Source organism: Lissotriton vulgaris, chromosome 1_2, assembly GCF_964263255.1.
Source record: "Lissotriton vulgaris chromosome 1_2, aLisVul1.2, whole genome shotgun sequence".
Lineage (NCBI taxonomy): Eukaryota > Metazoa > Chordata > Amphibia > Caudata > Salamandridae > Lissotriton > Lissotriton vulgaris.
Genome location: NC_141686.1, coordinates 129,143,429 through 129,156,826, shown reverse-complemented (window position 1 = coordinate 129,156,826; position 13,398 = coordinate 129,143,429). Strand labels below are relative to the sequence as shown.

Here is a 13,398-nt window from a genome sequence, read left to right as displayed (position 1 = left end):
ATGGTAGCGAGTTCCAGATTCTTGGTGCAGCCCCAGAGAACGCTCTGTTATATGTTTTTTCCTTGCGGAAGCGGGGTGGCTGAAGCACACGGTCTCTGACCGTGAGTTTTGGAAACCCCCAGATACCAAGATTTTCTGGGCAAGATATGCCGGGGAGTTCGTGTTCAAGGCTTTGTGTGTGATACAGGCAGCTTGAGCTGAATTCTGGTTTCAAGAGGAAGCTAGTTCAAGGCCTTCAGATATGGTGAAATGCGGTCACATTTTTTTGAGCCAGATAAGAGTCTAGCTGCTGCATTGAGGCAAGCTTTTAAAGGGGCTGTAGATGTCTTTGGTAGGCCAGATAGGGTAGAGCAGCCTTATTCAATTCTGGAGATAACTAACGCCTGTACTGCGGTTTTTAGGTCCGCAGTTTCAAGGAAAGGTTTTAGTTTTCTCAAGTAGCTCAGGTGGAACATGGCAATTTTGGCCATCGAGTTGATGTGTTCACGCATATTCAGGTTGCTGTCAAGGTTTGACAGAGGGATTTAGCAGAATCCACTATGGTATGTGTGCAGTTAAGTGCCAGGATGCCATTGGAGCTTTTAGAGGGGGGAGATGAGAAGGAACTCTGTTTTTTGGGCATTCAGTTTAAGCTGGTTGTTGGTGAGCCATTGGCCAGTCAGTTTCAGGGCATCATTCAGATGGGTTATCTCCTCTAGAGAAGAGATTTTGATGTAGATCTGAGTATCATTGGCGTACATGTGGAAGGAGATTTTTGCCGAGCGAAGAATTTCAGCTAATGGTTCAAGGTAGAGATTAAAGAGGGTATGGGACAAAGAAGAGCCTCGAGGGACACCGATTGATATCGGGAAAGGAGCAGATGGGTTGCTTTTGACTAAGAATCTCTATGTGCGATTCTGGAGGAAGGAACCAAACAATTTGATGACGGTACCTCCTAGACCCATCCTGTGTTTGAGGCGTTTAAGAAGCTTCTCGTGATTGACTGTGTTGAATGCTGAGGAAAGATCCAGAAGGATCAAGAGACAGGTTTTGCCTTGGTCAAGGGCTTGGAGAGCATCATCTATGATGTGAAGAATAGTAGTTTCTGTGCTATGTTCAGGCTTGAACCCAGATTGGAATTCGTCAAGCAAGTTGAAATTAGCGATATGTTAGCTTAGTTGTAGCTGCACACATTTCTCCAGCACTTTCGCAAGAAGAGGAATATTGGAAATTGGTCTTTGGCTGTCTGGAATTCCCGTATTCAGAATGGTTTTTTTTTAGGATGAGGATGACTCGCCCGGTTTTCAGGGATTATGCCACGTTGTGTTATTACATGCTGTTTGTAGCAAACTTTTACTGCGAGTGCTGGGGCATTATGCGGGCCACCCTAACGTAGTTGAATAATGCTTGAGCCAATGAAAAATTGTGCTCTTTGGCTAACATTTTTACCATAAGATGCATCTTTGCATAAAAATAGATACAGGGACTCATTTCCTGCTAAATATAGCACTAACTGATGGATGTACATTTCACGTAATGTGTAATTTTCCTGAAATTCTTTGTAAATATGCAAAAACAAATTATATACATTTCTCACACCCCTAAAATGAACAGTCCATCCTGAACAATCAGGCCAGGGGCACTATGAAGTGCCCCCGAGAAAGATGTTACCCTAGTTAGGTCCCATTAATGAGGTATAGCTTGATTCTTGTGGCACAGTGAGCATGGGGCCTCAGTATATTCGTCAAATACCTGATGTTATAGCTTTTAAAAAGGCCTATTTTATAACTAACATCCTTTCTATAGTACTGACTTGTGTTCTGACTAGTACTGAAGCAAGGTGGACCTCTGTGTAGCACTTTAAAATCATTAACTTAAAACTCTTGGGGAGTAGTCCAGAATGAGAGGTAACATTCTGCAGGTAACTCAATAAGAGGGATATTTAGAAAATATATCCCAGACCCTAAAAACCTGCCAACAATAAGACATGGAATTAGGGAGAACGAATGAATGCTGAAAGCATAGAGAGCAAGATCCAGAAAGTAAGTAGGTCTGTGCAAACTGCTGGAGAGGCCATTCGGGGACAGCATTTCCAGTTCTGCAATGAACCTCTGCAGTAAGGGGGAGAGTAGATCAAGACGTTAAACGTTTCAAGGTTTAAGAGGGTACATGAAAAGAGGCATAGCAATCCAAGTCTGTATACACTGTACCGAAAGGGCGTGGGCATTTGCAACAGATTCAAACTTGTAAAATAAATTAAATTATTATAAGAAAACATTAGAACTGGATGATATTCGAGGGTATTGGAGGAGCGACGTAAGTGTGGGAATTGTCATCAGAAAGGGTACTGGGAACATGGAAAACCCCAGTTTACAGAGGGTGAAGGGAATAAATCATGTCATTTGGAGTTTTCGTAGGAGGGACAGAGAAGCAGGTCATTAGAGGTGGTTTTAAACCACCAAGGAACACAATATGGATTATAACCAGAAGTTCTGAGAGAAGTTGGGCCTTTAAGTGGGTACATTTGTTTCTTCAAGAAGAGAACACAAGGAACCACAGTCAGCAGCAAAGACTACAAAATCTTTCCCACCAGTTAGGGTCATGCGGTGATGATAATAAACACAACCTTTTGAGAAAATCACTGAAGACACAGGATAAACATTTTATTACCAGTAAATGCACATAGCTTTTTGTACAGTGCCTTTGGGGTACTTAAATATAGTCCTCCCTTTGACCAGATGAAGGGGAAGATGGTGGAATTCGAGGGAGATGTTTTTCCATAAATATGTTCTTGCAATGAGACTGTCATCTGACTTTGGAAATGAAGTCTCTTAGGGTAGAGGAGATGTAGAAATGGGGATGCGAGAGGAAAAGGGATCAAGTGGTGATTAGGACATCTTTACCATTACAGAGAAGCTTAAGGGGACCAAACGTCTTGCTATTTTGCTCATGTGGGGCTTGAAGTATAAGGACGAGTCGAATAGGATCCATGTATTTGATTGATGCAACAATGAGCTTACGGGGGAACAGGATACAATCTGAGATAGATGCCAAATGTTAGAGGTAACCTTGGAACTGCCTGCCTCAGCAACAATTCAGGTTCGCTTAAACCTGGTGAGCTACTGATAGCTCTCCGCCTACCTGTGAGTACCTTTCCTATGTGCAGCCCAGCCTACTAAATTAGAAGTTTTTGCTTGGATGAGTTAGTATTTGGATACCAAACCAAAATGTGTATATGTTCTCATAAGCTGATGTGTGAAGAAGAATGGTTGAATTTCTCAAATATATTTAAAGCTAATAAATTAGTGATAAGTCGTGCAGCACTAGAGAGACTTATTTCTAATATTCTTACTCTCGTGCCTGGGCCCTTGTAGCCATGTTGGTCATGTATTTCCCATGTTGAGGGATACCACATTGATAAAGCCTACTTTTACATTACTGCTGGCAACTGCCTGATTCGTTTAGGTGACCACTGCTGGTAGTCCTGCATATGGTAGCCACTAATGAAATTGTTTTTGGCGTGGTCATAATACAAAACTAATAATAACAGTAGCTCAGGATGATTTCCACTGATATGAAGTAGCTCTTATTACAAAATAAGGTTGCAGATCCACCTTAGGGAAATCGACTATCCCTGTTCTTTGGAGAAATGGTCTTTTTAAATAAAGTTGCCAAGTAGGCACATTAAGGTCAGTCCATACTTTTTCTAGGTGCAGTCTATTAAAATTACAATATAGAAAAAGATATGAGTTCGGCATCTTTAAAGAACTTGTTCAACTGATTAATTTCACATTTCATTCTTTACTTGTAAGGTTATTTTTATTCTCTCGACATCCTTATCCTCCCGGGTAGGAGGTGAGCTTGTTAAATCACTTATGTGAACATTAATAATAACAGAGGTCCCATGATGGAAAATGAAAATGTGCTTACTTTCAATTCCAGCTCACTGTCGGGTATATTTTCATCAAATTCATAAATAACCCACCTATCTCCACTGAGACCAGATACATTAATAATGGCATATTGATTTAATTCTTCCCTCCAATAAGACCTCCAAAATGTACTTATATTTCCAGAAACTTCACTACATTATGGGATGCTAATGCAGTCTGATGGGTGTCATATTCCTCTTCGGTGAGGTTTCTGCTCACTAACTACATTTCTTGCTTTTTAGGACTGTCTGAAAATCTATTTTTCCCATAACAAAATATATATACATAGAGTGGCTTTCGTCTCCACCCGGAGGAGTAATTCACTCTCACCCCATAATTTTGGCTATTTAGTGTATCATTTCACCTTCAAATAATCCCTTGCTTTGGAATGAAGGAGGGACTATACTATATTTTAAAACTACACTCAGTCATCACACCGTTTGTCAGTTTCATTCGTAATCCCCTATTTGCACTATGTACAGAAGCAATCCTGTTTTTTACAGCGCCCCCATGCTCATGACGAGCTGAGCTCGTCATGAGCTACGGCGCTCCGGTGCTCATGACGAGTTGAGCTCGTCACAGCTGCATCCGGTCCCGTGGAACTCTCAGCACAGCAGGGGAATTATCCCCGCGTGTGAGCGTTCCACGGCTCATGACGAGCTGAGCTCGCCATGAGCACCTGAGCACAGTGGCTCATGACGAGCTCAGCTCGTCATAAGCATGGAAGGTGTTGAGTGTTTCAGAATAATTCAAGCATTCCTTCCTTCACATTGTGTGTTGCCTTAACTTCATCGAAATAAGAACATTCAATGATGTTGTTTCTTCACTTCCAGTTAACAGTATAACGTAAAAAGACAGGACACCTGCTTTGGGCAATTGCATTGCCTAAATCACAATTTATAGAGCACTTACTCTACTTAATAAAAAAAAATGCTACATTATATCAACATGAACAATATTACCATATTAATTACCTCTATTTACGTGGCTTCTGAGGGATTCAGCCAATGGACTTTGAAGGTACAGCGAGGGTGGCAGAAGGAAATCAGATACAGGAGGAGCAGGGAGGATGAGACATGCAGGGGTGGGAGGGGGAGAGAGAAGATCAGACCAGAGGATAGGAGAGTAGAGAAGTGAAGAACAAGGAAGAGAGTATGTGGAGCATCTAATGTGTCAATGGGTTTACTGAACATCAGACGTAATGGAAGTATTGTGGTGTATTATATGGTATGGTTGTGCGACTTTACCATGTAATACATTCACCAAACCGTCTTCGGTCTAGTAAGGCTCGTTTGTAAAACCTCTAGCTCAACTCTGCGTAGCTGTGGATTCGAGCAGCAAGGTTTAAACAAAGGATCTAGTGTAAAGCTTTTAAAAGCACCAAACAACAAAATAAGAAAGTCACACAACACAAAATAAATCCAACACATTTATAAAAAGAGAATATATTTTTATGAATTTTTAGACACCAATATGAGCCTAATCAAGTGGAGAGTTCCGGAGATATAGATTTTTGAGTACATTTAAATCTAAGCATTTTAGTCAAAATCGCAAACAAGCATTGGTAGACGTAAAGTTTGTAAACTTTCAAAGAGTTTGAAAGAGTTGTGTTTGTCTACTCCAGCCCGGACTGGGTGTCCCATTCTGACCGAAAGAAGGTCAGGGGAACCAATAAAGAGTATTTTGTACCCTTACCTGATCACCAAAACAATCTCAAGTCCAGTTCCACACTTTACATCAAGACTGCCATAGACTTCAACAGAGTGGTCCTGATGCTGGGGATGCAGGATGCTGACGCTGCTCATAGATGCTCTGGGTCCTGAGCAGTCAACGGGGCCCAACATGGGGTTATTCCTTAAACCATGGGTAAGGTGGGGCAATTTCAGCCGTAGGAATCGGAGTCCCTCAAAGTCCTCTTTTAGCCAGTAGTAGCCTAGCACAGGCTGGGTACCGATATTCAGTCACAGTCGGTCCAGCTGTATCTTTTGGTGAGGGATGATGTCCGTCTTTGGCAACCAATCCACACTCTTATGACTCCCCAGAGTCGCAGACACAGGTGAAACTTTTGAGTCTGAAGTGGAGGTTTTCTTGGCTGCATGGTAGTGGTCAGTGGAGATTACTTGCAAATGGCTTCCACTTTTGTGGGTCTGGTATGGAACAGAGGATCAGCCAACTGTCACTTGGTTAACTACTTCATTCTGGGGCTCAGGAGCAAATTGTGTTGCACCAGGCACCACAGGCATAGTCCTTTCTTTGCTGGCTCAATGAGCTGCAGTTCATCGGTTGGTGCAGTCTCTCTTGCCAGGTCCAAGGGTCAGCAGAAGAGTCCTGCTTCGGTCCTGTCTCCAATCCAGATGGAATCTGAGGTTCAGGGGTGCCACATTTATGCACCGAAAATGTCTGAGGTGATGATGCAACCACTAGCCAAGGGGCTACGAGGATCCCACTCGCCCTATGACAGCTTTCAGCTATGTGTGGCATTTAGCAATCTCAGAGCACACTATTCTGTCCACTCCCAAGATGTCTGATCCCTTCCTTGGATGTCAAGAACTTGGCAACCCACCGTAGAGGTGTGGCTAGCTGTGGGCTACATTCTCACAGAAAAAACAGTTTGGCAGCTGGTTTCCCCTCTCTGTTCCCGTCGCCAGCATATCTACCTGAACAAAGGGGCAGGCCTGCACATATGTGATCACCATTTGCCCACCAAAGACGACTTCCCTTTTAAAGCATGCTTTCTGGACAATCACCCTGTTTAGCTTCCCGCAGGGAAAAGGTAACAACTCCCTCTGTGGCAGGCCTCTATTTTTTCACATCTGGAAGTTGTTCACACTAATCCCCAGGATAGCAGAAGGCTGTCTGGTTGGCAGCAACTGCAGAAGGCCATCAGATAAACTGGGTAACAGAGTGGCAAGTTTTTAAAAGTGGTCTTTCCTTAAAAGGGACTTTAAATTTGAATGGGGCTCAAGTCAGGTTTAATACCATGATTAATTTGATACCTTTAAGTATCCATTTTAGTATTACCATGCAGAAGTTAGCAGGACTGAGATGCCAGTCTGTAACTCTGTATTAGCCAATGCAGCTACCGGCTTTTCTACAGTAAAAACTATTTTAAAGTATTACTTTTAGGACAGATTAAAGTATATGTCCCACTTAATAATATACAGCCCCCTGCCTTAGGTCTCAATAGGCCTTCTTAGGGGGAGACATAAATATTGTTAAGGAAAATAGGGTGCTTTGCCATTGGTTTAAATGGCAAAGTCAAACTAGAAGTTTTAAAACTGCTCTACCAGGCTGCAGTGGCAGGCTATGAGTCCTTTTGTACTCTGTCACATGTAGGATGCCACAATTAGTGCTGCAGACACTCTAACCTACATGCCCTGAGTACCCTTGGTACTATATATGAGAGACTTATAAGTAAGTCAGCTGATGCCAATTGGGGGTAGCCAGTTCAACATACATTTTGCAAGGGGTTAGAACACTGGCCTGAGGTCTTGTTAGCAGACCTCAGTGCACTATTGGTTTCGAAAAACCAGCAGCATCAGTCCAAAACGTTGGGGGTGATCTTGCATAAAAAGCAAAAAAATACATTTTCTTACAATGGAGCTTGCTGAAAACCAGACATATGGTTCGAGTGTTTAGATATGTGAATGGAGGGGTGTAGGTAGAATCAGATACGTACGTAGTAGGGCAAAGGAAGTGTATGGAGGCCCAATGGTTTCTCTGTGATGGAACACATAATAGGTCAAGGCATAGCTTAGAAAACTAAGACACAAACAGTTTGTAATGGTGGAGACTTCCATTCAAAAGGCTGGATAGTTGTTATCCAGTGAGCCACGTGTCAGTGTCATCATTTATGAGTGACACAGAAGTGAAATATGATTGGAGTCAAGAACTGAGAATGTAATTTAAAGCCTTCACCCCATTGGGAGCTACTGGAAAAAAGGACAGGAATACAACAATGAGACCAACTCACAACACACTTACCATGCTCCAGAAGGTACCCAACAGTCTCAGCCTGCCCGGTCTTTGCAGCATGGTGAAGCAGTGAACTTTTCTCAGGTCCAAGGATGAGGAGGTTTGCGCCTTCCTTGCAGCTCTCAGTGACCTGCGGATGACAGTGGGAACAGAGGGAGACGATAACTTCATGCTGTAATAAATGTGTGCATGACGATAGAGCTTGGGTAGGTGATTATCAGATTCGAGAAATAGCAGAGGGGCATGCTGCATATGAGGATTAAAATTCAGTGCCAGCCCAGCATGGAGGATGCAGTCCTACAGACTAGTGAATAAGAATCATTCTATGCGTGTGTCAGTGCTGATCCTCTTCTAGATTAGGGATGAGGTGCTTCAGAAGAGCAGTATGGAGGTCGAGAGCTGCAGTATGGAGGTGGAGAGCTGCAATCTAGTGTAGGTTATGATTAGAAATAATCAGAGTCGCTCGATGGGAGACTCATTTGTGAGCCAGATGGAGGTTAGGACTACGGTGCTTTGGTGGAGCAAATTGTGCACATTTGGACAGCGATGAACTGAAGGCTCTCGATGAGAGCATCAAGGATAACTGGGATACAGGTTGGGAATGAGATATTTGGGGTGAGCCATAAAGAGGCACGGTGCACTGTCTCTTATATGTAGACCTACAGTAAAGTGTCTGAGCTACGTAGACAAATCACAGTGGTGGGGCTTCTGCGGGTGCATTGGAGGGCTGGGAATAGCATATAAAGCACGGGTGCAACAACTCAGGAATGAGGCAGACGGGTACAGCTATAGGATCTCTGCGGGACTGGAAGAGTGGGTATCACAAAAACCTTTAGATGCATTGGCATAGCGTTTAAGTAGTAACGTTGAGATTGATGGGAAATTACTACTATCTCAAAAGATGTGCAAGAGAACTTCCTCTGTAACACAGCATTTAAAATAACCAACACAAGGGGCGTAGTAATTTACCATGCGGTTTTACCACAATATTTTACGTTTTTAACTCGGTAACGGAAAATGATCATGGAGATCTATGTTTGCACACGATCCTGTAAGTTTTCCTTCATTTCGCCGCCTATTCTGTGCGCGTATTTCTCCAAGATTTGCCTGATGAAATGTGTGCAGGAAAGGGCCTCAGTAGGGTGGTACTCCAGTACCTGTCGTAATCTCAATTTGTATGTAAACCCCTGTTTCCAAACAAAACAGGATTATGGTACTTCTCATAATGAGGACCTCTCTGGCACAGCTGCTTATAATGCTCTTACCTTCATTAGATCTCCGGCTATTACTGCCTGGACAAGTGCTAGAAGAGAGAGAGAGCACAGAAGATGGGTTACATGGGTACATAAAGTCTCCTGTCCAGCACTGCTTGCATAGATAGACATACTTTCACTCACAGCTTTGGTGAGGCACATAGCAGCAAAGGAAAGTTTACATGACCGAGAGCAGACCAGGAGGGAGGGAGGCAACAGGAGGCACGAGTTGTGTCTGCTGAACCTCATAACTAGAAGTCAGAATGTACTCGGGGCTCTCCTTGTATAATACATGTTACACTTTAGAATCCTGTACTGTCATGCACTGGACTGTCAATCCACTTGTTAATTCTCTCTTTCTTGAAAAAAAAACTACTACATGCAGCTAGTAGCAGACTCAGAGCTCTCTGTAATGAAGCGGAGAGTGACTGCATTTGATTTTTTTTTATAACTAAGTCACAACTGTCATAGGGTCAGAAGTATTCTAATTTCACCTACCATTCACCCACCCGTCCATTCAGATACCCAAGAGAACGTTGGAAACTATACACACACAAGGCACAGTAGCTCAACTATAAATGAGGGCAAATAAGTATTAGAAATCCACAACTGTCTCAGTGTGCTTCATCTGGAAATGTCACGATGAGGCATACTTAGGGGAGTGTGCGGAATTTTATAAAATATTTACATATCCAGGTAAGGGGAAGAATCAGAAATCTCCTTGTTCTAGAAGAAAATGCATTTGTCTCATTTGGTGGCACTAAGTTGCCAATCTATTCACCATTCTCATGATATCAGAGCACTTTGAAAACAGCCTCTCTGGTTATTCTTTGGTGCATTTTTTGTCAGAGGTTGGATTCTAGCAAGGCGCTGATTATGCCAACTTTATGATTACAACAGACTCCAAACATACCAGGGTTTCTATTTATGTCAAATCTTCAAATATTCACAGAGTTTGAGTATACAGATGGTCTGTCTCTAATTGGCTGGCTCTGTCTAGGCCAGCTTTCTGACCAGGGCATTTCTTTGAATGTGTCAGCACTTTAATTTTAAGGGTGGTTACAGTTCTGGATATGTTGTTGTTATAATCATACTGTTGCTCTATTTCCTACTGTATTTTCTTAAAAACTGTCCTTTGAATTTCTTTGAAAAATGTACTTTAAAGTATTCACTCAAATTCAATATTAGTGTAAATCATATTTGCAGGCCAGTGCCTAACTTGCCAAATGAGGGTCAATGAGACCTTCACTTGAGCCAAAATCAAGTAATACTGGGCAAATCACTTCATCTCACTGTGCCCAGTTCATCTAGTAATGACTGGTTTTTAATCAGTATGCATCGCAGTGCTGAGCTGCGAGAAAGGGCATGAATGTGCAGTACTTCAAGGATGCCTGCGTTGTTAGCAGGATTATTTTTGTGCATGAAGGGATACTTTTTAGGCACCAAAACAATCCACCAAGGCATTTTCCTCTTTCTATGTTGCTGCAGAATGCACCACATAGAAAGGGTAAAAATAAGGAAGAAATAAACATATTACTCCTCGTTATGCCTCACCTGGGGAGTTGTAGCAGATTTCTATACAAATCCATGAGTTTTGTATAGAAACACCCATGCAACACCAATGGAACACCTCCCTGAGGCAAAGTAATGCAAAGCAGCAATTTGCACTGAGTTGTGTAATTCTGGAGTTATCAAGCCACTCAGGGCCAGGCAAGGTGGCCTTGTATGGCTTGACAAATCGCATTTCTCGGGTTGCGGCACTTTTGCAACCCGTTGTGTGATGAAAATGCGACGCAACCCTTGATAAATATGGCCTTGTAAGGTCTTCTAAGTGAGTATGTTATTCGATTATCAATGCTATTTATGTATGTAAGTTTGGCCTACCCCTGCAAATGTTGGAGAGGATGATTTTCATGTGAGCAAATCTACTCACAGGGGCTCGGTGTCGGTGGGCAGTAAAAATTCAAGGATGAGAAGGTCCTGTGAGTTAGTGCACATCCATAAACTTACCATTGCACACCCACAAACTTACCTGTTGAAGGGTATTCACAAACTCCTCTTCAAACACTTTCCAACCTGGAGAAGATTGGAAATATACCCCAGAATGGGGCAGCAGAAGTGAAAGTTTTCACAGGGTAGAAGACGTGGGGGTGTAGGGAAAGGGGTTTCTTCTTTTCTCCAGTGAGAAAATAGTTCTAGGGCAGACAGGGGTTATTGGGCTGAGATTGTGATAATCAGAGCATTTTACCACTGGTGACTTGGAGCTTAACATCATTGTTGAACCCAAAACTGAGAGCAAGGAATACCCTTTTAGCATTTGACCCTCAAAGTAGTGGAGTTGATCAGCTGAAAGCTTACTGAGTGAGGTGGTATGGGTGCAGAGACTCAGAACTCAATAAGCTATCTTTATGGCAGTATATAAATTAAGGTCAAGCCAATGCTTTTACTTAAACGTAATAGCCATTTACTTCTATACACACAACACAAAATATGTACATTAGATTCAGAAAGGTAGGGTCTGTTCCTTATGCTGGTGCACTGGGGAACACAGCCTCTGCTTGTCCCGCTCAGGCAGCGTTCTCATGGGGATTGCACCATCCCCAACCACATTAAGGAACTCACCTAGCGAACATATGCATTCTTGAATGGCTTTCCCCCTCCTTCCTCTATAGGAGACAGGTCAGTCTTCAATCTCCCCTCAAGACTTTAGTCAATTTCAAGGCTGGTGAGTCAATAATGAAAGGTCCCCTCTTTGGATGTTGAACAGTCTCTGTGTCTGGTGCAGCTTTCCAGTCTGGCCTACGCTTCCCTTGGTAGTTGGCGGGCTTACCACTCCAGGTGGCATGCTCTGTGCGGCCCTTCCGGTGGGATCATCAGTTCATCTCCCCAGCCTGAGTGTGTCTTGTTGGGTGCAGCTCTGGTGCATGCCGGGTCAAGTGAGCATTGGAAGTTCCTGCACCAGCAGTTGACCAGCTGTGTTCAAGCTGCACTGCTCATGGTGCAGATGGCCTTCGTTTCACGGATTTTCCTCAGACCCAGACACCAACCACAACGAAGCCCATTCCAGCTACAGAGCTGTTTGTCAGCAGAAAGAGGATGTACTGGGGGTTCAGTAGTAGAGTTTAGAGGTGGTTCTGTCAAACTGAAGAAGGAGAGCTGGGGCAATATGAGCATTTTGAATCTGTCCTTCCATAGAAAGGAATTGAGGAGGATAGAATTCCAAGATAAGCCACAGGCCCCATCCTATTTAGGAACAAGAAAACAAAACAGTGGGAGTAACAACCTTGCCTTTCTCTGAGTCCACTACCTTCTCTATTGCACCTTTTGAAAGCAACAGACACACCTCTTGATGCCCCTGACATAATAAGAAAGCCAACCGCGATACTTGAGCAGTTTGACCAAGTAGATGATATCACTGTCATCAAAGAACTTCTAAAATGTAAATCTGGGTCTCCTATGGACCCTTGCCCACCCAGGCTCTGGAAATCCTTTAGTGAGTTTGTTGCACCTACCTTACAGGCAATTTGGAACAGGTCCATTGTTGAAGGAGTCTTCCCTGATGCCTGGAAGCATGCTACACTACTCCCACTAAAGAAAAAAGCTAATGGTGACCCAATGGACCTCAATTTAACTGTGCCCCATATCATTGCTGGCAGCCCCTGGGAAAATGCTTGAGAAAATTATACAAAGGCAACTCAACAAATATATTGAGATGCATGATATATTACATGAGACCCAATCAGGCTTTAGACCGGGCTTCAGCACGGAGACGGCTCTTATTGAGGTAGCTGACTCCGTAAGGTGGTTGTTGGATTCAGGGGAGTCAGCTATGCTGGTTCTCCTGGATCTATCGGCCGCTTTTGATACGGTGGACCATCTTAAATTGCTACAACGTCTGGCGGTGATAGGGCTAAAAGATCAGGCAATGGGCTGGGTTCGCTCGTACTTATCGCAGAGAACACAGAAGGTGGCTCTGGGGGAGTTTGTTTCTAAATCCACCAAGATAAAATACGGCGTCCCCCAGGGCTCGGCTTTGAGCCCGCTTCTATTTAATGTTTACCTGGCCCCCCTTTTTACGCTTATCGCCAACTGGGGGATCAAAGCGATCTCTTACGCCGACGATACCCAGTTGGTGTTCCCATACTCGGAGGTATCTGAAAGTGCCTTTGCGAGTTTCAAGGGTTGCCTCCAAGATGTCGCTAGATGGATGAACACAAATAAATTAAAATTAAATGCCGGGAAGACAGAGGTGATCTTCT

The 13,398-nt window shown here is 43.3% G+C and overlaps 1 protein-coding gene across 2 annotated transcripts in view; it reads right to left on the bottom strand.

Moving 5' to 3' along the window:
* Positions 1-13,398, bottom strand: part of DGKI (diacylglycerol kinase iota) — a 689,048-nt gene that overhangs the window by 42,845 nt on the left and 632,805 nt on the right. For both annotated transcript variants that reach the window (XM_086952973.1, XM_086952974.1), the window contains 2 exons: positions 9,152-9,189; positions 7,896-8,016 (listed from right to left, as the gene is read on the bottom strand). In XM_086952973.1, coding sequence (XP_086809099.1) covers positions 7,896-8,016; positions 9,152-9,189 — 159 coding nt within the window. The remainder of the gene's footprint in view (positions 1-7,895; positions 8,017-9,151; positions 9,190-13,398) is intronic.